This window comes from Propithecus coquereli, unplaced genomic scaffold, assembly GCF_000956105.1.
Source record: "Propithecus coquereli isolate 6110/MARCELLA unplaced genomic scaffold, Pcoq_1.0 Scaffold449, whole genome shotgun sequence".
Classification (NCBI taxonomy): Eukaryota; Metazoa; Chordata; class Mammalia; order Primates; family Indriidae; genus Propithecus; species Propithecus coquereli.
The window spans coordinates 1,339,526-1,363,674 of NW_012150274.1; the positions used below are offsets into that span (position 1 = coordinate 1,339,526).

Consider the following 24,149-nt stretch of genomic DNA (forward strand, 5'->3'; position numbering starts at 1 on the left):
GAACACAAAAGAGACCTTAAAAATAGATCCAACCAATGAAATGAACAGGGAAATCCACAGAGACAGAAAGTGAGATCAGTGGTTGCTGGAGGCTGGGATAGGACCTGAGGAAGACTGCTGATGGGCATGGGGTTTCTTCACTGAGAATGTTCTGGAATTAGATGGTAGTGATCAATGCACAATTTTGTGAATACAGCAGTCCCTCCCTTATCTGAGGCAGAGATATTCCAAAAGCCCCTAGTAGATGCCTGAAACTGTGGGTGGTACTGAACCCTATATGTACTATGTTTTTTCCTATACACACACACCTACACATTGTGTAGGTGATATGATAAAGTGTAATTTATAAATTAGGCACAGTAAGAGATTAAGAACAGTAACGATAAATAGAACAATTATAACAATATCCTATAATAAAAGTTACATGGAATGTCTGTCCTCTTTCAGAATATCTTACTGCACTGTACTCGACCTTCTTCTTGTGATCTGCCTCTCTGAGAACCGAGACAGCTACCAAGTGACTAATGGGGGTGGGAGGAATACTGTGTACAGCGTGGACACGCTGGACAAGGGGCAAGGAGATGATTCACGTGTTGGGCAGGACAGAGCAGGACAGCGTGGGATTTTTATCACGCTACTCTGAACAGCACGTGCTATAAAACTTATGAACTGTTTATTTCTGGAATTTTCCATTTAATATTTTTAGACCATGGGCAACTGAAACCATGGAAAACAAAGCCTCAGATAAGGAAGGACTGCACCAGGCATTTGAAAAAATTTTTTTTAGAGAAGGGGCCTCACTTTGTTGCCCAAGCTGGACCCATGCACTTTAACGACTGGATTGTACACTTTAAGAGTGTGAACTTTATGGTATGTGAATTATATCTTTAAAAAGTTGTTACTTAAAAAGCCCATGTAAGGGCCACGTGTGGTGGCTCACACCTGTAATCCCAGCACTCTCGGAGGCCAAGGCAGGAAGATCGCTTGAGGATAGAAGTTTGAGACCAGCCTGATCAAAAGCGATGCCATCTTTACAAAAAATAGAAAAATTAGCCAGGTGTGGTGGTACACGCCTGTAGTCCTAGCTACTTGGGAGGCGGAGGCAGAAGAGTTTGAGGTTGCAGTGAGCTATGATGATGCCACTGCACTCCAGCCTGGGTGACAAAAAGAGACCCTGTCTCGAAAACAAACAAACAAAACAACCCATGCAGATTCAGAAACTTGACATATAAAAAGATGGCACCAAAGACAGCAAGGGAGAAATGAAAAGACTGTTTCGTTAATGTGTTGGGTAAATTATCACCATATAGAGTAAGAACAACATGAGTTTCTTCCCTCACTTGCAGTGTGAACTACAGATGAATCTAAGACCACAATGTGAAAAGTAAAACTAACAGAAATGATTAAAGCTAACAGAAGTGATTCTTATAAGAATGTATTTATGACTCAGGAATGAGAAAAGAATAAATAAGACCCAAAATATAAATCACAAGGTTCCAAATTTTGGTTTTCAATAAACAAAAATCAAGGATCCCTGTTCAGCAAAGGTCCCCGTGGATGCATTTTCCAAGACATATGTGTAAACAATGTGAATCAACCAAAACTTCAGAAACCCTGCAGAAAGTGCGCAAAGAATATAATCACACAATTCTTAAAGGGCGAAACCCAGACAGCTACAGATATACCAGGAGGGATGAAGCTTGCCGGTTACCCAGGATAACAAACAGCGAGAGTAGAGGTGGTGGCCAGCAGCCAGTCTGTGGCCAGGGCTGCACCACAGGTCAGCAGGATGGACTTGGGGACCTGCACATGCCGAGGCCAGAGGCCCCGGAGCCCAGCTGTGGGCTGGACACTAGGTGTTGGGTATTTGCCACAAGCATGAAGAGTTTACAGCACAGGCCCCTGGAGGCGGGTGGTGCATGTGAGCAGGCGTGAGGAGGGAAGGGGGTGACTGGTGAGGACAACGTGCTGCAGCCTAAGGGCCCAGTGAAAACTGCACCTGGGATCCAGCAAGCAAAGCATGGGAGAGAGCGGGGCGAGGGGGGGCGGGAAGCAGTGAGGCCGGCACCCCGGGAAGCGTGAGGGGGTGGTGAGCAAAGGATGTTGAGGGCAGCAAGACGCCTGCCAAGCCTTGACCCCAGAGTGAGAGCACAGGTGCAGGGGGGCTCTCATCCATCTACAAATAGCACCAACGCCGAGTGCCAGGGCAGCTCAGCCCCTCCCTCAGACACAGACAACCTGTCGGCAATACCAGCTAGGCGGCCGTTGGGGGTCCTTTACCTTGTGGGGCCGAAGGGTCGGGGTCACCTGCCTGGGACTTCTCGAGCTCGTCTGAGATCTCTCCGTGGATAGAAGGCACAGGGACAGAGAGGCTCCTCTTTAGCAGAGGCCCAGAGGCTGTTGAACGGCCACCCTCACGATCTGCTGGGGAGACAGGTGTGACAACCTTAGTATCCACACAGCCCAGTGTCCAGCTCAGCTCACAGAGCAGGGTCCCCACAGTGGCACACAATCTGCACGTCCTGAGGCCCAGGCACAGCTCTCTACAGCGCCCTGTGTACCTGCACACAGCACCCCTCCTCATCTGCACCTGGCTGGCCCCACAGGTGAGCAAGTGCCAGCCTCAGACTTGCCCTGCTCCGCCCCCCTCCCCACCCTTCTCCAAAGTATCCTGGACTGACCACCCCGGCTGCCAGCCTGTGTGCCTTGACAGTAAACTCCTGCTCAGGTGGAAGCTGCCAATTGTCCCGTTCTCAGTGGCATCCTTTAGTCGAGGTGGTCATCTGAGCACACCTGGGAGGAACCACGCAAGGCTTCGGCACTCCACCTGTCCCTCAGGTGGAGTGGACCCACAAGAACCTTCCAGGAAGGACCCTGGCCTCGCCCACCACACAGGATGGAGGAGGCTGCCTCCTACACAGATGCTGTCTTCTGCGCCTACAGAGCCGTGCTAACCTTCCCCGCCCTGATCTCTGCCAAGACCCACGCCAGGATAGCTGCCCTGCTCCATCGCTTAATAATGACGAAAAGTTCAGGTCAGAGGATGCTATTCAGGCAGAAATACTTAACTGACACATATTCTAAAACGGATTTCTGTGAGAAACCAGATCAGCCGGAGCTGGGTTTCAAGGGCACCATGGTGCAAAGCCTCGTCCTAGGATGGCCAGCTGGGTGGCGGGGCCAGGCACTCGCCCTTGCAGGTCTCCAGGACACACTCCAGCGACAGCAGGTCACTCTAGTTTGTGTTCCGTGCCACTTTCGCCCCACTTTAACAAACACTGCTCTATTTAATTTCACATACTTTTTGTCAGCCACTTGAAATCTTTGGGAACATGATAGGCTATAAGAAAGCAAAGGGCATAAGCCCCACATGATAAGGTGGCTGCTAAATTTGTACCACAGATCGTCCTGGAGGTGACTCAATCAGTATGGGCCGCACTGGACGGCTTCTTTCCCAAATCCAAGCCCCCGTGAGAGCTCACAGCAGCGCGGTAGGAGCACAAAGGTGAAAAACTATTCCCTTATATGGGCATTTCACCTGGGCCGGTGCGGGGGGGAACCTATGGCCTTAAGGCCACCTGTGGCCTTCTTGGTCTCTAAGTGCCACGTCCCTCACAGAGAATTCTGGGGAGAATAGGCTGAGCGCAGGGGCACACGCCTATAATCCCTGAACTTTGGGAGGCTGAGGCAGGAGGATCACTGAACCCAGCAGTTCGAGGCTGCAGTGAGCTGTGATGACACCACTGCACTCCAGCCCGAGTGAGACTCTGTCTCAAAAAAAAAACAAAATATGGGGAGAACTAAAGAACGGAGGGCAAGGTGACCTGGTCACATGTGAGGTGGCCTGGGGTGCGTGTGAGGTGGCCTGGGGTGCGTGTGAGGTGACCTGGTCACGTGTGAGGTGGCCTGGGGTGCATGTGAGGTGGCCTGGGGTGCGTGTGAGGTGACCTGGTCACGTGTGAGGTGGCCTGGGGTGCATGTGAGGTGACCTGGGTACGTGCGAGGTGGCCTGGGGTGCGTGTGAGGTGACCTGGGTATGTGTTGAGGTGACCTGGGTGCGTGTGAGGTGGCCTGGGGGTGCGTGTTGAGGTGGCCTGGGTGCGTGTGAGGTGGCCTGGGTATGTGTGAGGTGGCCTGGGTGCATGTGTGCGTGTGAGGTGGCCTGGGTGCGTGTGAGGCGGCCTGGGTGCGTGTTGAGGTGGCCTGGGTGCGTGTGAGGTGGCCTGGCTGCGTGTGAGGTGAAGGTGGCCTGGCTGCGTGTGAGGTGGCCTGGGTGCGTGTGAGGTGACCTGGGTGCGTGTGAGGTGACCTGGGTGCGTGTGAGGTGGCCTGGGTGCGTGTTGAGGTGGCCTGGGTGCGTGTGAGGTGGCCTGGGTACGTGTGAGGTGGCCTGGGGTGCGTGTGAGGTGGCCTGGGGTGCGTGTGAGGTGGCCTGGCTGCGTGTGAGGTGACCTGGTCACGTGTGAGGTTACCTGCGTGTGAGGTGACCTGGGTGCGTGTGAGGTGGCCTGGGTACGTGTGAGGTGACTTGGGTATGTGTTAGGTGGCCTGGGTGCGTGTCAGGTGACCTGGGTATGTGTGAGGTGACCTGGGTGCGTGTGAGGTGGCCTGGGTGCGTGTCAGGTGGCCTGGGTGTGTGTGAGCTGCCTGGGCACAGGTGAAGTGGCCGGGGAAGTGGGAGGGAGAAGGCCCCGGGCTCTGGGCTGGAGGTGGCCCTCTTTGGGTCAGGACAGTACCTGAGTCGCAGGACTTCCGGGGCCGCAGTGGCCTCTCGAACCGCTCTTCTGGGCCACTGAACATCTGCCTTTTGGCCTTTCCAGCAGCCACGCTGGCTACAGACACGAGAGGGATTGCCTGGCTCTCCTGGGACATGAGAGAGAACATCAGTGCTGCTCTAGCAACATCCCTGCGCTCCAGTGAGGACTGCTCACCATTGACAAGTGTGCAACTCTCAAGGAAAACGGTAAGCTCCGTTTCAGGGAATGAGAAGAGGCCAATAATCAACTAGGAAATCCAATCATGCAAAAAAAGGACTGATCCGTAGCTAGGCATGGTGGCGCCTGTAGTCCCAGCTACTTGGGAGGCTGAGGCAGGAGGATCACTTGAGCCCAGGAGTTTGAGGTTGCTGTGAGCTAGGCTGACACCACGACACTCTAGCGGGGGCAAAAGAGTGAGACTGTCTCAAAAAGAAAAAAGAAAAAAAAAGAAACAAAAAAGGACTGATTTGTTTAAGGCAACAAAGGCTTAGCCTACTTTTATCTTAGGCTCTAAGACATTTTATCAAATCAAAATATGGCCCAAATTGTCGGAAACCGTAATACACTTCGTTAAGATGAAAAAAAATGTAGAAAACAAAAAGATATTCCCTAAAATGCCAGTAAGATGACAAACCCTAAAATACCATCAAAAGTAAGGAGAACGTGCAAATGAGCTGGAGTGCTAGCCAGTGACACGGGCGGCACACCTCCTGAAGCCTGCTGTGCTGGAGATCGAGGTGGTAGGTTCTTTCTCAGGAACTCAATTTAACTATTATTTATTGACGTATCACTGCCTTTGAAAAGCTTCTACTGGCACAATTCATTGTTAAAATTTTGAATCCCAATGAAAAAACTAACATGCATCAGGCATTTAGTAACCACCAGGGCTTTATCTGTCCGCCCCACAGTACCTTGCTGGGTGCCCTCGACACACTGGGGCAGCAACTCGGGCTGGGAGGGCAGAGCAGGGCATGAAACCATTACCGCACTTAGTTCTCATAAGAACTCTGCGAGGTGGGACCAGTCTTGTCCCGTTCCACGGGCTTGGGTGTCTACCCAGGGTCACGCCGCTGGGAGGGGGAGAGCCAGGCTTCAAGGCCCCGCACCTTTGACAAGGCTCTGCTCCCTCCAGACAGGTCACAGTGTGGGATCAGCTCGACCCCACCCAGTCTGCACAGAAAGCAGGAGTCAGGGGCGGGACACAGAGCTGAGTGCTGGCAGGAGGGACCCCAGGGACAGGGATGGAAAGAAGGTGGCAGCCTCCACTGGACAAGGCAGTCAGCTCAGCTTACAGCCCCGTGGGGAGCTGGAAAGGGAAAATGCGTGTGTGTTTGGGCAGTCAGTGTTCCATGGCCCCGAGGTGACAAAGGAGGCTCGTCACAGGCTCAAATACCAGATTCTTCTGGAACGTCCGCCGCCGGGGCACACTAAGGCTGCTCACAATCAGGCCATCTCCAGAAGGGATGAACTCCAGCACCGGAGAAGGAATTCCACATTTCCCAAATCTTAACCCATTAGAGAATTTTTTAACACAAGCCCCCCCCGAGAATCAAGCCCCCAACTCATCAACTGGCATTTGCTTCAAGGTAGAAAAGTAAACGCAGCCCATTAGTCACCTCCCGAAGTCCAAAGTCCTGAAGACCAGCAAATAGAATGGCCACAGCTGTGGTTGGTACTGTCCCCACCAGGCACTGGTGCCCTGCAGTGACAGCTGACGGGCCATCCTGACACCACGTGGAGTGGACACAGGGCTCTGTGAGGCAGTGTTTCCACTTACAGGGTTGAAGAGCTCCGTGGTCAGGCCCAGGTAGTCGTGCAGAGCCAGAAAGGTCACTCTCTGCAGCCGCACCATGATGATCTGCAACAGAGACGCGCGCGCGCCGTGAGCCCCAGCCACAGGCCCAGGGCGAGGGCCGTGGCAGCCCAGCAGGGAACCACGCCCGCCAGACCCAGGACAAACCAAACCCTTTCCAGGGACCTGTCAGAGGAGAAAACGCCCCTTGCTCCTGGTAACTCGCCATGGTAACGTCAGATGTTAACATGGAGTGGGGGAGTGGGGGAGTGGGGGAGTGGGAAACACGTGGAAACTGCATTATTTATGCAAGTTTTCTGTAATCTAAGATTACTCTAAAATAAGTTTAATAAAAATTTAAAATTTTCTTTGTGGGAGAGAATGAGAGATCTGAAGACCTCTTTGAAATTATGAATATTAATTTTATTGTAAAATATCTATTACAAAAGTTTTAAAAACAGCCTCAGTTCTTCCCATACCCACTCAGAATCCCACATCAATTACACTATTCTCCTGAGTCCATTTTCATGGCTGTAAAACCCAGGACTGAGACGGTAAACTGAAAACAGACCTACTCAAACCCCAAGCCAGTTGCTGGGTCCCCTGCCTCAGAGGACCCAGAGCAGCTAGAAAAGCTGACTGAGGAATGACCCACCTGCACCACCCTCACCAGGGTTTCGGGATATTTCTCAAAAACTCCTTGAAAAGCTGCAGCTGGAAGCCGGAGGATGGTGGATGGGACAGCCGCGTGGGCGGAGACGGTTTTGTACGGTGCAGCGTGACCCTGTAACAACAGCTCCGTCAGTCCCTGCTCTGAGGGCCCAGCAGAGCCCCCCGGAATCGCTGAGACTCGGGAAGCCCACCCAGAAGGCCCCACCTGGCTTCCCATTCGAGTGGCTCTGGTTTCCCAGGCTGTGCTGTGGAACAGGCTGCTCTGGGTGCAACGTGCACACGCATCCTGGTTGTCCAAGAGATCCACGGCGAAGGTTGGCCCACGACAGATCAGGGTGGGGCAGGCCCAGAGGCAGCCAGCACCTCCAGACCTGCACACTCACGAGGTGATGCTTCTACCTGCTCCCACCTGTCACTGAGAATTATGGACCCAGCTCTCCAATGTCCTGCCCTGGTCTCAACTGTCACGGCTGTCGGTACCCCCTTGTCAAAAGGGTGTATAAGATACCAACCCGTGCAGCCTTCCTAGAAAGGCCACTGAGTCAGGAATCTCCTGTCAAATGGCCACCAGCACAGTGATGTCACTGCATGTGACAGTGACCAAGCACTAACCAGAGCCTCCAACCAGGAGCACGCACGGGACCCCAGCTGAGGAGCCATGTGACTCGTCAGGTGGACTTTGCCAACAAGGCTCCACATGGCTAATCGAAGAGCCTAACAGAAATCCCTACTGAGTGGCTTTTGGTTTCTACCTTACGGAAATTGGTTGGCATTGGAAAGAAGAGACTATTTCTTAATCGTGGTATTCTTCACGTGCAGTAAGATTTGCCCTCTTTGGTGCACAGCTTTTTGGTGTGTTCACCACCAGCACAGAAACAGAACAGCCCCATACTGAGATGTCCCTCTGTGGCCTTTTCTCGTCTTCTGTTCCTCCCTCTGCTGGCTCCTGGCAACACTCACCTGCCTTCTCTGTCCCTATGGTCTTGGCTTTGTCAAATGTCACTTAAATAGAACCACATGGTATATAGGCTTCTCTCACCGAGATGACACCTGAGAGTCATCCATGTTGGTGCATCTACCACTGGTCTGTGCGTCTGTCTCCTAAGTACCAGCCTGTCTCATGCATACATCACAGTCTCTTCATTCACTCGCCAGCTTAAGGACATTTGGGTTGTTCCAGTTTGGGGCACTTATAAATAAAGCTACTACAAATATGCATATACAGGTTTTTGTGTGAACACAGCTGTCATCTCTCTTGCTAAATAACTAGGGATGGGATCTTAGGTCATACGGTATATGTATCCTTACCTTAATAAGAAACTAGCAAATTGTTTTCCACAATGGCGCTATCACTTTACACAGCCACCAGCCATGAATGAGTTCCAGCTGATACAGGTACCCATCAGCCCTTGGTACTATCAGTGGTGTATAATAAAGAATTTGGCTGGTCTGTGTCCCTGATTCCTGGGAGAAAGCCTCTAATCCCTTACAAGTTCCTGAGTGATGGAAGTGTCCACCCTTCCTCGGACCACACTTGACTTCATGCTAGCAGTTGACTCCTGGCAGCAAGGCCCAAGACAGTTTGAGAATAGGGCTGGCCACACTGGAGGACCACCATGTGACTAAAACCAGGGGTATCGCCCAACCTCCCATCTCTGGGGAGGGAGGAAGGCTAGAGACTGAGCTCAATCACTGGCCACAGTTCTGGTGGTTGGCCCGCATTGTCGATACACACCAATGTGCCCGGAGCGGGTGCATCTCAAGGACATAGAAGCCTCACGTTTGGACCCTCCCAGACCTGACTCCACGGGCCCAGTGCTGATTCTTATCCTCTGGAGTACAACTTTAAGCGTGGTTGTTTCCTGAGTTCTGAATCGTTTTAGAAAATGATTGAATCTGAGGGGGTCATGGGAATCCCCTAACTTGTAGCCAGTTGGTCAAAAGTGCAGGCAGCCCGGGAACCCCCAAGTTCCCAGTTTTGGTTGCTATTATACATGGACTGGGATTTTTTGGTTTGTGGTTTTTTTCTTTTTTTTTTTTTTGGGACAAGGTCTTGCTCTTGCTCAGGCTGGTCTCGAACTCCTGGCCTCAAGCAATCCTCTTGCCTCAGCCTCCCAAAGTGCAGGGATTACAGGTGTGAGCCACTGTGCCTGGCCTAAATGCTATTTTTCACATCTTAATTTCCAATTGTTCATTGCTAATATATAGTAACATATTTGTGTTTTGTATATTGATGACCTCATTCATATTTAATAAGTTCTCGTACCTTATAGATTCCACAGAATTTTCTACTGTTTTGTGAATAGAGACTTGTTTCATTTTTTCCTTTCCAATCTGTATGCTTTTTCTTTTGTTTCCTCTCCCCACTGCCCCGGTGAGGACCTCCACTATGATGCTCAACAGCGTGGTGAGAACGGACATTCAGTTTTCACCAGTAAGTATGAACAGATGTCCTTTATTTGGTTTAGGAAGTTCTCTTTTCCTAGTTGCTGAGAGTTTTTCTCACAAAAATGTTGATTTTTGTCAAATGTTTTTTCTGCATTTATTGAGATAATCATATGGTTTTTTTTCTTTAGTCTGTTGATACAGTAAATTACAGTAAGTGATTTTCAACTGTTGGAACAGCCTTACACTCCTGGAATAAACCGCACTTGACCATGATGTATTATCCTTTTCTATATATTGCTGGATGCAAACCTCTAATATTTTATTGAGGATATTTATGTCTGTGTTCATGAGAGATATTGATATGCAATTTTTCTTTTCTTTCTTTCTTCCTTCTTTTTTTTAAGAGAGAGGGTCTTGCTCTGTCGCCCAGGCTGGAGTGCAGTGGCGCCATCATAGCTCGTGCAGCCTCGAACTCCTGGGCTCAAGCAATCCTCCTGCCTCAGCCATTCAAGTAGCTGGGACTACAAGTGTGAGCCACCACGCCTGGCGAATTGTTTTTAAAAAAGTTTTTGTAGAGAAGGGGTCTCACTATGTCGCCCAGGCTAATCTCAAACTCCTGGCCTCAAGAGATCCTCCCACTTCAGCCTTCTGAAGTGCCAGGATTACAGGCCTGAGCCAACGCACCTGGCTTGCAATTTTCTTTTCTTGTAGTCTTTGTCTGGTTAGGCATCAGGGTAACACCGGCCTCAGAAACTAAACTGGGAAGTATTTCTTCCTCTTTACTTTTCTGCAAGAATCTGAGTAAAATTAGCATTATTTCTTCCTTAAATGTTGGGTAGGATTCCCCAGTGAAGTCATTTAGACCTGGAGTTTACCTGTGGGAAGGATTTTAGCTACAAATTTGATTCTTTAGCACTGTGGTCCCAACCCCTGGTACCAGTCTGCAGCCTGTTAGAGAGCAGGCAATGGAGCTCCACCACCCTCCCCACCCTGTGGAGAAATCATCTTCTATGAAACTTAGGAAGGGGGGTGCACAGCAGGAGGTGAGTGGCAGGGGTGAGTGGCAGAGGGCGCTTCATCTGTATTTGCAGCTGCTCAAATCACCACCTGAGCTCCACCTCCTCTCCCCAGGGAAAAATTGTCTTCCATGAAACTGGTCCCTGGTGCCAAAAGGTTGGGGATCGCTGCTCTGATAGATACAGGGCTATTCGTATAATCTACATCTTCTAGAAGGGGCCTTGGTAGTTTGTATGTTTCAAGCAATTTTTCAATTTCATCTAAATTGTTGATTTTATGGGTATAAAGTTATCCATGATATTCCCTTATGAGTCCTTTTATGCCTGTGAGGTCTGCAGAAACGTCCCCTCTTTCATGTCTGATATTCGTCGTTTGTGTCTTCTCTCTTTTCTTCTTCACTGGTCTGCCTAGAGGTTTTTGTATTTTACTGATGTTTGCTAAGAACCAGCTTTTGGTTTCATTGGTTTTCTCTATTTTTTCTATTTTTAATCTCATTGATTGCGGCTCTTTGTTTCTTCCTTCTGCTTGCTTTGGGTTTTTCTCTTCCTAGTTTCTTAAGACAGAAGCTTAGATCACTAATCTGAGATCTATTTTTTTTCCTAATACAAGTATTTTAAGGTATAAATTTTTGTATGTTGTATTTTCATTTTCATTCAGTTCAAAATATTTTCTGATTTCTCTGTGACAGACAAACCAGTGTAGACGCGTCTCATAAACATAATGTGGACCGAGAGGGACCAGGTACAAAGAGCACACACGGAATAATGCCACTTAAACGAAGTTCGAGTACGAGTGACACTGACACATGATGGCAGAGCAGTGGCCAGCCAACTGTTTGCGTCAAAGGCCACAGAGTAAATATCTTAGCTTTATGTGCCACGTTGTCTCCGCTGCAGCTACTCAGTGTGGCCGTAGTGTGAATGAGCTGTCGGCGGTGTGTCAGTGAACGGGAAATGGGAGGGTTTGGCCCTGAGGCTGCACTGGCCACCTCTGTGACAGACGTCACGTTAGCGGGTACCTGTCAGAGGGTTAGGTTGGGTATTCACTCGGGGAGACAGAAGGTAATCCAGGTTGCTGAAAATGTTCTATACTTTGATTTGGGTGGTAGTTATATGGGTTAATTATAAAAAGGAAACTCCTGTGAGCCACTCGAGAGCTGGGTGTAAGCCCCATGTGTGTGGCTGGGGATTGTCACCTGGGGACCCCCTGCAGGAGGACTAGGCAGGAAGCTGGCTCCTTTTTTTGGGAGCCCACAGGTCAGTGTCTGCAGGTCTTTAGGGCAGCTTCCCAGAAAGGAGTCTGGCAGTATCCTCTGTGGTGGCGTTGGCTTAGCATGGGGGCAGGTGTCTGGGCTGTTCCCATCCAGAGTAGACACTGTTCTTTGGCCTGTAGCTGTGCCTGTTGTCCCGATGCTCAGACCCACTTCACCTTCCCCAGAGAGAACACCTGCGGTCTGTGGGCCTAGAGGAAGGGCCATCTGCCGGCCCGCTGGGGCCGAGGAGGGGACTTGGGGCTGGCCTGCTCCTCAAGCAGCCCCTCCTGCCTCTGGCCTCCTGAGGTACTGACCTGTGCCTCCCACGGGCTCTGCAGCATGGACCATTTTCCCTGTCTAGGTTCTACAGCCCTAAAGCACAGTTTCAGCTTTCATTAGAGGACTCCATGGACTACATCAGCTTCTAAAATGTTGTTGACATTCCTTATCTACTCTTACTTTTGCCTGACATAAGCGTGTGTATTCCATGAGGGAACAAAGATAAACACGTAATCTTCAACCTACCATTTCTAATAGGAGGTTGACTTTATTATTTTAATTTTTACGAAGTTGTTACAAAATACTTCAAATATACAAAGAAGCATGATATTGCTGGGTGTGGTGACACATGCCTGTAGTCCCAGCTACTCGGGATGCTGAGGTGAGAGGATCGCTTGAGGCCAGAAGTTTGTGTCCAGCCTGGGCAACATAAGCGAGACGTCGTGTACAATAGTTTTTTAAAAGCATGATAGTGTAAACAGACATGCTAACTATGACCCGGGTTGTGTCGCCATAACACGAGTTAGCTATCAACTATCAGTGTCGTTCAAGTTACCCACGTGTGCGCTCTGATCTCACCCTCTTCTCCCCTCAGAGCCAACTTTCTGAATTTTCTCTGGTATTCACAGAATATGTGGCATAATTTTGCTTGATTCTAAATCTCACAAACGGCACCCTACCTGCACAAACAAGTCTTAGTTTGTGCAAGATTGTTAGTGTGTGACTGCTGTGTGGACAGGCATGGCTCTCGCTCAGTCGCCTACACCACTGCTGACTTATCGTCACTCGCTGTTGCGCAGGACACTGCGGAGAGCATCTGCAAACGTGTGCACATGGGACTTCTCAGGGACCCGCCTGCCGCGGGGCCAGACCCTCCCGTCCCCGTCCACTCACGCCGCCAACAGCCCGTTCATGCTACAGTGGCCATGCTGAGTAGCTGCAGCGGAGACTACGTGGCCCATAAAGCTAAGATATTTACTCTGCGGCCTTTGACACAAAAAGTTGGCTGGCCACTGCTCTGCCATCATGTGTCAGTGTCGCTTGTACTCGAACTTTGTTTAAGTGGCATTATATGGTGTGTGCTCTCTGTCCCTGGTCCCTCTCGGTCCACATTATGTGTATGAGACGCGTCTACACTGGTTTGTGTCCCTGTGTCCAACGAGGATTTCACTCTCACATAAATTGACTGTTGGAGACAGACAGCCCCTGATCTTAAAGACAGAAACCAATAAACAGAAAAGTGAAATTCAGAACAGCCAGAGACAACTCAGGGAGCAAAAGAAAACTTCATGTTACTTTATCCATCAAGTAAAAACAATATGATATTTAAAAATAACATTCAGGTTGGGCTCACGCCTGTAATTCCAACACTTTGGGAGGCTGGGGTGGAAGGGTCAATTGAGGCCAGGAGTTCAAGACCAGCCTGGGCAACATGGTAAGACCCCATCTCTACAAAAAATAAGAAAAATTAGCCGAGCATGGTGGCACATGCCTATAGTCCCAGCTACTTGGGAAGCTGAGGCAGGAGGATCGCTTGAGCCCAGGAGTTTGAGGTTGGAGTGAGCTGTGATGATGCCACTACACTCCAGCCTAGGCAACAGAGAACTTGTCTCAAAAAAAAAAAAAAAAAAAGAAAAAGAAAAAGAAAAAAGAACAGAGGGAAAAAAAAGCTCTTGAAATAAAAAAAATGACAGAAATTAAAAATTCAGTGCAAGGTTTCCAAAATGAAGTTGAGAAAAATCTCCTAGAAAGTACAACAAAAAGATAAAGGTAGTGTAGAATAAAGACAATTCTAGATTTATAAGGTTTCAAAAAAAATATACCTCCCTTGCACTCTATCTCAGGAAGCCAACAGCTCCAGCAAAACGAGCAAGTAGACCGAGAGAGAGGAAACACGAGCCCTGCACAGGAGAGGGCAGAAACCCCACAGAAGTCAGTGGGAAAGCCCAGGATGGCAGCTGGACAACAGGCCTGGACAAGACGACGGGGGCTCCTGGGTGGAGGCTTTTCCCAGACAAAAGGACCACTCACGGAGCACTTGGGTCAGGGCATAAATTTGCGATGAGTGCATAGAAAAAAACCTAAGCAACCAAAAAAATGACAACTGTTAATTACAGGGAGAATAAAACGTTGGCAAAAAAAGAAACTTAACCCTAGTACACCACATGGCTCAGCTGTGAAGGCTATTTGTAAAGTGAAAATAACACCGCTGTGAATGCAAACGTGACTTTTGGGGGTGGAGGCACGCTGGCACTCGAGAGAGCCATGTCTCCACTCCCTACAGCAGAAAGTCGATTACGAGCAGCAAGTTAAGCAGGGTGCTCAGGAGGAAACTAAGAGTTGGAAGTGGCTTTGGAGGGGGGAGGACAGATATATAAAACATCAGGAATGATTTTAGAATTTGTTCATGTTATTTGATAAGAGTTTACGTTTCGTTAAGATGACAAACACAAACGTTTGATGAGGCAAAAATTATGTCACTCCAAATGACCAATTAATCACAATATACAATAATTTCTCTCCAAGATCATGTCCCATTTTCTACTCCCTCGACACCCAAGGAAGATGGGCTCCTGCCCCCAGGGAGAAGGGCTGACACGGACACAGGAAGCGAGGGATGCAGCTCTCGAGGGAGCCCTGGCCCTGGTCGCAGCACACAACTGTCCTTTCCTGGCCATACACATCGCAGTGCTGTAACAATCAGGCTCAACCCAGAAACCACAAGGAGATCAGAATCAGAAAGAATAGGAACACCAGACCAAGAGAGATTTAAAAAGAAAAACAAACAAACAAAAGCAATAAGGAACAACCAAGAAGGGCCCCTCCCCAGTTCGCACTGAAGCAAACCAGCCGTCGTGGGAGGGGTGCAGGTGCCACACATCTAAGTGGTTTAAGTCCACGGAGGCCGAAGGTCTTCCAGACCTTTCCTGGCTTTTCTCAGGCCCACCAGCACGCCTTACACGTTAAGCAGTCCCCGAGAAGCCAGCCAGAGCTCTAAAGACACAAACCCACCAGAGGCCCAACCAGGAGCAGAGATGACATGGTGGCCTGGACCCTAGGCGCCCCCCGACCCATGCCAGTGGCCCCCTTAAAGCTGAATGTCAGCCTTTTGAAGGCAGGTCAGCCTTGCTCAGAGGAGGTGGGTGTCCTCTTCTCCGCCAGGCAGGTGGCCTCCCCAGCCTGCATCAAGCGTCCTATGAAGACATACCTAGTCTCGGGGACCCAGTGAGACACCGAGGTCCCATCTGTGCCTCCACCTCAGGTCCCTATACAGCCCAAAACATGTCTGTGCTCATCTGACGGGGAGCAGAGTGAGCACACCGGGCACCCCAGCACCTCCGTGTGGAGCTTGCTGCCTCCTCTCCATGTGTAAGAACTTAGGTTTGGGTCAGAGGAGTCTCCAGGCTCTACCAGGAGACTTCACACAAAGCCCCAGACTCTTGGCCCCGCCCGAATGCACTCTAGCCAAGATCCATCCTCGCAAAGTCTAGAGAAACCGATGTAAAATTTGCCTCAATATATAGCTAAAAATGAAAAGGTATCACTTCAAAGAGTAAGATTCAAATCAAATGCCCCTTTTGAGTTAACACAAGTATACGCTTTTCGCAAAATTCAGCTAATGTACACTTAAGATTTGTTTCACTGTATGTAGGTTTTACTCAAAAGAAAAAGGAGATTCAGCAAATATTAAATTCTAGTTAACAGGGAGGGAACGGGACATGCTTAGCTGAGACCTGAAGCAGCTGGTGACAGGCACAGGGACTGACTCTACTCTTCTGTCTGCTTCTGTGTATGTTTGAAATGCTCCACAATAAAAAGTTAAAAAATCATGAGATAACATGAGATGTCGTTTTTCAGTCCATCAGATTAGCCAAGATGCGGTGCTGGGCAGCACACTGAGCTGCTGGTACAGACTCTGCCTGGTGCGTGGGTTGGCAGTTACCTTTCGCAATGGCAAATGTGCGTCCCCTGGGACCCAGCAAGTCTGTTCTAAGGATTTTCCCTACAGACCGGTCTTCCAATATCCAGAATGATGCACACACAAGACCCTTCACTGCAACAAGGAACAGCGAACACGGGGGACCACGAGAGGCCCTGCGTGAACCTAGTGGTGGTAGGTCCCTCCTGGGGAGGAGTCCTGGGGCCTGAGGAGAGGAGAAAACGGTCGCTCTGCAATTCTGGGGGCCTTTTGAACATTGTACCACATACCTGTATCACCCAGTCCAAACCCTTAACCAAATGCCCGGCTGTCATTAAACACGTTGTCATAGTTTCCCCCGACACCCCCTTACCTACCGTGGGAGGCAGGAAGCTCCTCCATGTCCCGGAAAACCCTCCCACCCCGTGTCACTGTGGAGAACTGGCCTTTACCGACAAGGGACCTCCTGTCCAGGAGAGGTGGGAAAACCAAGGCCTCAAGGCTGATGATGACAGGTGCCCGGAATGGCGGGTACTCACCGTGATGACGTCCAGGACGCTGAGCAGGCTGTGGACGCTGTCTCCCGCCAGAACCTCTTTCACCACCACCTCGGTGCCATCCTGCGCTTGGAGAACACAGCAAGCCCTGTCAGTCCAGGGGCGTCCGTGGGCCCAGGGCGGCGAGGCCAGCAAGCCTCCGCCTGCACGTCGCCCCTGATGAGGTGGGCACGGCAGACGAGGAGGCAGAGGACGGGCTGGACTTGCCAGCACCAGAGGAGAGAGAAAAATGAGGACAACTGACGAAACCCAACCTGACCTGGCCACAGCCTCTCAACACCATGACTGGTCCTCACTGGGTGGATTTAGGTGAAATTCCACAAAACCTGAGTTTGCTGAGGACCAAATTCAGTTTTTATCAGTATAAATTATAGAAGTTTAATATGATTTTCTATTTAAAAAAGGGGGGAAAAACATGCAATTTTGCTGACTTAATACTTCATCTCAGCTTGACCCTGGAAATCCAATCTGGCAACAGTCACCCTCCCTCCACGGCTCCCCCATGGCCAGAAATATGCCGGGTCCCGTCCTCTCAGGAGCCCCTCACGAGTGGGGACAGAGTCTCTGGGCACCAGCTGGAGGGCCACATGCCCCAGGAGCTACTGGCTCCGACTTCCCTAGACTGGGCAAAACAAAGGCCCTTTCCTTTCTAACAAGCCCACCAAGTCCAGCCATAGACTAAGCTACAAACCCAAGAATCAAATATTCTGCCCAGACAACACCTTTGTTCTAGAAACCCAAAAGGACAGTGCGAGAACTGTCTTGGAATCACTACCCACCCCCAGGAGCCCTTAAGGTCAGGAGACCCCCATACGAAGTCCAGGATTCACTACGTATCTGCTCCAAACAATAACAAGTAGTGGGAAGTCTGCGTCACCAGCTACCAGGACGGATAACCCGATGCCACCTCCCTGACAGGAAACCTCACCAGGATCTGACCCAGCTGCCATCCCCAGCAACCACGATTCAAAGGGTGGAATCTAACAGGGGCAGGAAACAAATATTTAGCTCCTAGGTGAACGAGTATCTAAATTATTTTCTTACAACTAAAATTCATAATCAGAAACTTGAAAATACTGCAAGGGTTCAATTGATCATGGCAGGTCAATACAATAATTTACTACCAAGCCATTAATGGGAGTATTCTGAGAGCTCGGAAAAAACATTTTTTTCCCTAAGAGATGGGGTTTCACTCTGTCTCCCAGGCTGGAGTGCAGTGGAACGATCATAGCTCACTGCAGCCTTGAACTCCTGGGCTGAAAGGATCCTTGGAAGAAACAGTTTAACATGTTTAAAACATATCAGGTGAAGCCAGGCACAGGGGCTCACGCCTGTAGTCCCAGCACTCTGGGAGGCGGAGGTGGGAGGATCGCTTCGGGTCAGTTGTTCGAGATCAGCCTGAGCAAGAGCGAGACCCCGTCTCCACTAAAAACACAAAAATTAGCCGGGCGTGGTGGAGCGCACCTGTAGTCCCAGCTCTGCGGGAGGCTGAGGCAGGAGGATCACTTGAGCCCACGAGTCTGAGGCTGCACTGAGCTATGCTGACACCACTGCACTCTACCTGGGTGACAGAGCAAGACTCTGTCTCAAAAAATATGAACAAACAAATAAAAATAAATAAATAAAATGTCAGGTGAAACGCTGAAATAAAACCACATGATGCCACCATTAAACCCGTGTAAACATCAGACACACGTGTGCTCAAGGGTGAAGATAACATGCCAGAAGTAAAACAGCAGTTGTGTATGACTGTCAGGATGAAGGTGTGCTTTTTTCCCCAAAGAACTAAAAATAAAAATTTTGCATTAAATTTTCAGTGGAAAATTTTTAAAACTTTAAGACAACAGATCCCAGGCATCACAGCCCCGTCACTCACAGCATCCTGTATGCAGACCTCCAGCCGCCCATCCTGCACCACATAGATGCTGGTGTCCAGCTCCCCTGGCCGGAAGACGTGCTCCCCTTCCTGCAGCTGCACAAAGACCATGTGTTTGCAAAGCTCCAGGAACAGTGGCTTCTCGAAGTGGCCCAGGACCCTGCAAGAACCAGAGTGCACTGTGGGACACGTTTCCCAGACGGCAGGAGAAGATGGACAGCCTTTGAAACAGTCTCAAGAGGGCACAGGCCACTGTCCCTGCCAGCACCGGGTCCAGTGACGCAGATCTGCGCAGCTGACCAACAAACCACCAGGAATCACTCTCAAACAGAACTGTAAATTCTGAAATTCCCATGAGCCTGTTTTCCCATCAGCTCAAAGAACTTGAGCTGTGGCTGTGAACCGGAACCGGATGCGTAAAGGACGGAAGGCAGAGGCGCCCTGGGAGGGTGGTCAGGCGCTGGAGAGAGGAAGGGGTGTTGTCCTGGGGACAAATGGCAAGACAGGAGACATGGAAAAGAACCCAGGCTTGCGGTGTTTGATCCATCCACACACTCGTTCTTGCTCTGGGCATATCACTGAGAAATAGTTACACAGAACAAGGAAGAACCGGGGAGGGTCATGTGGATCAGGAGACGCCCCTGAAGCACCATCCCGCCCACCTAGCACGAGGCACAGAGGCCAGCAGTCCCAAGGCAGAAGGCAGGCAGGCTTTGCCAGCCATCACCTGACAGGGCAGCCAAGCTGAAGAGGGCCCCAGTGAGAAGGTGTCGAGACACCTGTGTCAACTGCAGCCCCTGGGAGGACCCGGAGCCACGGCAACAGGCCCGTGCTTGTTCTCTTACCGAACGTTTTTCAGCATGTACAAAACCTCTGACGGCAGGTGAGAATTCTTCACATCAAACTCCGTGAGATCAGCCTCCAGAAGGGAGGGTGGGGGCTCCTTCGGCTGCAGAGTGGGGCATTCCTTCTTGAAACGCAGAATCCTACGACAGACACGCTCACCTTGAGTGGAGACCTCTCGGGCAGTGCTGACACAGGGCAGCTCCGTCACCACAGTGTCCCCCAGGTTGGGCAGTTGGGGCGATACGGTCTGAAGGACACTCCCAGTACCTCTTGGCCAAAGACAGCACCTTGGTCCTCTTCCTGGTCCGCTGCCGGGACTGGGCTGTGTTCCCCACGAGCGTGTGGGGGAGCGTGGTCACCTGCAGAGCCGAGGGAAATGCCCAGGTGCTGCACTCTCAGCCTCAGGGGTCAGTCCTCAGGACCTGCCCGTGGGCCACTGGCAATCCTGACGTCAGCTCCTGGGTCTGGCTGCGCCACCCCCACCCAGCCTGGCTCTGCGTCACTGCTGACGGCGGCACATCACACAGCCCCGCACGCCCTCAAGATCGTCCTCGCTGGCCCCAGCCAGCTTTCAGAGCTCCACAGCTTCCTGCCTGCTGTGCCCTCCACCCGGAAGGCTGGCTGCTGCTCCCACCCCTTCTTCCACCCTGGTCACCAGAACCCCTTCCTCCAGCCCTTTAGAAACCTGCAGGTGCTCAACTGAACCTTCCCAATCTCCCCTCCCCCTGCAGCCCAGACCGCTGTCCAGTCTGTCCTGCAACTGGAACGTTCTTCACCCCTTCTTCACAGACAGAGCCCACTCAGCTGCCCAGAACAGCAGTGGTCTCAGCGCAGAGACTCGCCACTGTGGCCACCACCATGGCTCTTGCTCCGGCTCCTCAGTTTCCCTGTCTTCCCATCTCACCTCATTTGCCACCGCACAACCCTTTGTGGGACCGCCACGACTCTGCTCCAGGTCACCCCCACATGGCATGACCTCAGCACAGGCCGTGGCAGATGTCACCCCCAGCCTGGCTGTCTGAGCCTGGCCCAGCCCCAGCCCCCGACTTGTCTCCCGTCACGGCACGTGGCACTGATGACAACAGAGGACCCACGATAAACACCTGTATTATATCCCCGCTTGTCTCATTTTTTCGGGTTTTCTACAAAGAACACCAATTGTTACGCCATTTTTAAACGTATCAGTCTGTGATTTCTGAACCACTCCTGAGAGGTCTGCTGAACACGTCCTGGGCCCTCAGGAGCACAGGAGGGGCCGGGGGTGACCCGCAACAGCAGGTGGCTGAAGAGCAGGAAGGGGCAAACAGCTGCTGCTTATGCCCCAGATCAGGGCTGGTTAAATGCGGATTCCTGAGCCCTGACCCAGGGAACTGTGTTTACGAGGTTTCAGAACCACCAGACACTGAAAAACGAGCTTTCACCTAGGACAGGCACACAGGTCACGAGGGAACTTAGCCCCCCACACCCCAAAGCGCTAGATTCCTTCCTCAGCCCAGACCCCACATTCTGGCAGAGACCACCAATCTCAGCACCAGAGCCAGGACCCTCCACACCCACTGTCCCCAGGGATGTTCCTGAAAAGCTCCTTTCTATCTTCTTCTTGTTAGAACAGACGTCCACTTAGAGGGCCGACGGGGCCTCCTGTCTTTCCGCACGTGCCACAGCAGTCTGAGGTGCTTCAAACCAGACGCCCACCTTCCCTCCCCGACAGCCACTGCCCGCCACAGCCCTTCCGAGCTGCCCCCCAGGCCAGGTGGACTCCAGGCCTGCAAGGGCAAGGGCATTTCTGGGTAAAGGGTGTGGGGCACGGCTGGGGGAAGCAGACACCATTCAGCATGATTTACAACGCCCCCCAAACCCTGTGCCTAGCAGCAGCGGCTGCGGAGTCGGAGAAAGGGCAGCACGCGCCCAGAGCTGGGGCCGCAGAAGGACCCCATCCTGCAGAGGCCTGCTCAGGAGGGAGCCTGCAGCACGCACCTTCCTCATGATCTTCCGCCCGTAAAACAGCACCTTGTCTCTCTTCCGGAACCTGTACTGAGGAGAGGGCTGTGCTTGTCCTGCAAAGGGAGTGAAGGGGCAGCCTGAGTCACAGCCAAGACGCCGTGGGCAGATGGGTCTGCAAAGGCAGCCCTGAGGCGGTGCATGTGGTGAACGTCGCTGAGCCAAAGCAAAGCTGCAGGGCTGGCCCGGCCCTGGAGAAGCAGGTGCCGGACAGTGAACCGTGTTCCTGTCCTGTCCTTGCCACCACTCAGCATGGGGGCAAGGGGCTGGGCCACAGCCTCAGCTCAGACAAAGGCGAATCTCATCTCTGCTCACCAAGCCTTGCTGGGAAGGCAGAGCAGAAAAGCCTCTGCACAGACGCGGCCCCTGAGCCAATGTGTTCAGTCTGAGCCCAGACAGGCCAACAGGTTCCAGCAAAAGCCACCACGGGCTTCAGGGCTACTCGCAGAAGCTCAAAGCACATCCCAAGACACCCATACCATCCCCTCCCCCAGGGCCAAAGACAGAACCAAGATACTTACGAAATCGGTTAACCCTTCTGTACACAAAAAAGACAGTAACGCCAACGAAGGCCAATGCCAGGAGGGCTCCAATGGCAATCCCCATCAGCTGGGCCAGACCAGAGACAGAGCACTGTCAGCAAGGCCGCCAAAAAGCCCCCGCCCCTCCCCAACCACAGGATGGGCAGCAATATGCGAGGTCCTGCCCTCGGGAAGCATGTGAGGTGGTTACCATGGTGGACTGTGAAGGTTCCTCCATGAACTGCAGCCCCCAGGAGTGCAGCACGGTGCCCAGACAGAAGCCAGCCTATGGCAGAGAGCGCAATGGTCAGGATGGGCAAGGAGCGGGTGGCTTGGCTTCCCAGCCCAGGCTGGGTCAAAGCAGTAAGAGCAGAGTTGGGAGTTAGGAAGTCAGCCCGCAGATTTCCAGAAAGAAGAGATCTCTCCAGGGGGTGCTGAGGTCCTCTTAGCCCACCTGCTAGGAAGCACTCAGAGAGCAACCTGTCTTCCTGAGGCCAGCATCTGTGTTGTCATGACAAAAGCCCTGCATATCACTGACATACCTGACCCTTGGGCTTTCCAGCTCCTTGGGATACAAGACCAGGTGAGCAGGCCCCAGCCACAGGGGAGCCCACAGCCATCTCTCAGTGCTCTTTGAACACCCACAGGGCCACGTGCCACTGGCCTCAGGGCACACAGGAGCCCACATGGCAGCAGTGCTCAGAAACCCAAGGACTTTGAGAGTCCATCTGGACTTTGAGAAGATTCAGCACCAGTTCACACGTCAAATAAAAAATAGTAGAAAAGGCTATATGCGCCTGCCATCCTACTGTCTCCTGCGGAGGCATCAGCAGACCTCGGAAGTCCAGATCCGTGGGCAGGAGGAAGGAAAGGAAGGGTGAGGGCAGGGTGGTGAGTGGGTGACAGCAGAGGATGCTGCTGACTTCAGTGGAAGAGAAACTAGTGGAAGACCCAGCCAGATAGCAGCCGTCCTCCCCCCGCCCGGTACCCACACCTTCCTGCCAAGCAGCCTGCTAACCCTTTCAAGTTTCTACACAAGTGCCAAAGACAAAAGCAGCTCCCTGGCCTTCAGAGCACCAGGGCTCAGACAAGGCAATCCATGCAGAAAACCCAAGGAAATCTGAAGGGCACTCAAACACATCTCAAAAACACAATTCTGCATCACGGCAGAATAAGTAAGTAGTTCAGAGAAGTCAACCCTTTCAACTTGGTTCAAGAGGCAAATAAAAGCACTGGAGATCAGCCTGAGCAACATAGTGAGACCCCATCTCTACGAAGAAAAAAAAAAATAGAAAAATTAGCCAGGTATAGTGGTGGGCCTGTAGTCCCAGCTACTTGGGAGGCTGAGGCAGGAGGATCACTTGAGCCCAGGAGTTGGAGGCTGCAGTGAGCTGTGGTGATGCCACTGCACTCCAGCCTGGATGACAGAGCGAGACTCTGTCTCCAGGAAAAAAAAAAAAGCAAGCACTGGGGGCTTTTTGCTTCCGACACTTCAGAACGGAGGTGCTCAGGCTGCCTTCCCACAAGGCTCCATGCTCAGCTCTCAAGAACGTGTCAGAGGGGGCACACAACAGCACCTAAGCATGTCCCTCTGAGCTCAGCAACCACTCCTCGGACAGTCGGGGACCCAGGGGACGGCCCACAGCCTATATACAGTCTCCAGCGGTTGAGTGTCTCAGCCTTGTCAGCTTCCCATTGTTGTTTTAACGGACCTAATTCTCCGGTTTAGAAATAAAGGCCTCTGTGATTTGGCCACAGATTTTTGACTGAGAGAAAGACCCTATACAAAACCAGCAATGTCCTAAGGCCAGACGGAAACCTTAAGAGAACAGACAGGACGTGGCCAGCAGCTGCACGGCTGTCCACGCTGGGAAAGCTCAGTTGTCTAACAAGTGTTAGCAGCGTGACAAGGACTCAGACAAGAGCCGCACTGCCACATTCCTCAGGCGTCAAGAAGCCCCCAGGACCAAGAGGGAGGCAGAAGAGATGCCAAGAGGACCCTTTTCTTGGTCCAGAAATGTCCCTGACTGGGAAATCCAAGGGTCTGACTCCTCACTGGACCCTGGCTTACATACCTCCAGGAAGACATTGTTCTCCTCCTCCATGGCTAAAAACAGAACAGTCACGGGTGAAAGGAGACACACTGAGGCCAACAAGGGCACACGGCCACCAGCTCATGAGCACATCAGGACATCCGTGGTTTCAAACTTTTCCCCTAGGTTCCTTTCCAAGTCAAATTATGCTTTTGTTGAGAGGAAAACTCTGCTGAAAA

The 24,149-nt window shown here is 51.5% G+C and overlaps 1 protein-coding gene across 1 annotated transcript in view; it reads right to left on the minus strand.

The window, feature by feature from the left end:
• The window catches only part of PNPLA7 (patatin-like phospholipase domain containing 7), a 73,170-nt gene extending 49,027 nt beyond the window's left edge, over positions 1–24,143 (minus strand). The window contains exons 1-12 of the mRNA XM_012654820.1: positions 23,953–24,143; positions 22,089–22,163; positions 21,878–21,965; positions 21,333–21,412; positions 19,623–19,714; positions 19,355–19,495; positions 18,510–18,669; positions 16,616–16,696; positions 7,205–7,333; positions 6,535–6,615; positions 4,737–4,863; positions 2,281–2,424 (exon numbers count right to left, since the gene is read on the minus strand). Of these exons, the coding sequence (XP_012510274.1) occupies positions 2,281–2,424; positions 4,737–4,863; positions 6,535–6,615; positions 7,205–7,333; positions 16,616–16,696; positions 18,510–18,669; positions 19,355–19,495; positions 19,623–19,714; positions 21,333–21,412; positions 21,878–21,965; positions 22,089–22,163; positions 23,953–23,982 (1,228 nt within the window). The 5' untranslated portion in view covers positions 23,983–24,143. The remainder of the gene's footprint in view (positions 1–2,280; positions 2,425–4,736; positions 4,864–6,534; positions 6,616–7,204; positions 7,334–16,615; positions 16,697–18,509; positions 18,670–19,354; positions 19,496–19,622; positions 19,715–21,332; positions 21,413–21,877; positions 21,966–22,088; positions 22,164–23,952) is intronic.
• Between the last annotated feature and the right edge of the window lie 6 nt (positions 24,144–24,149).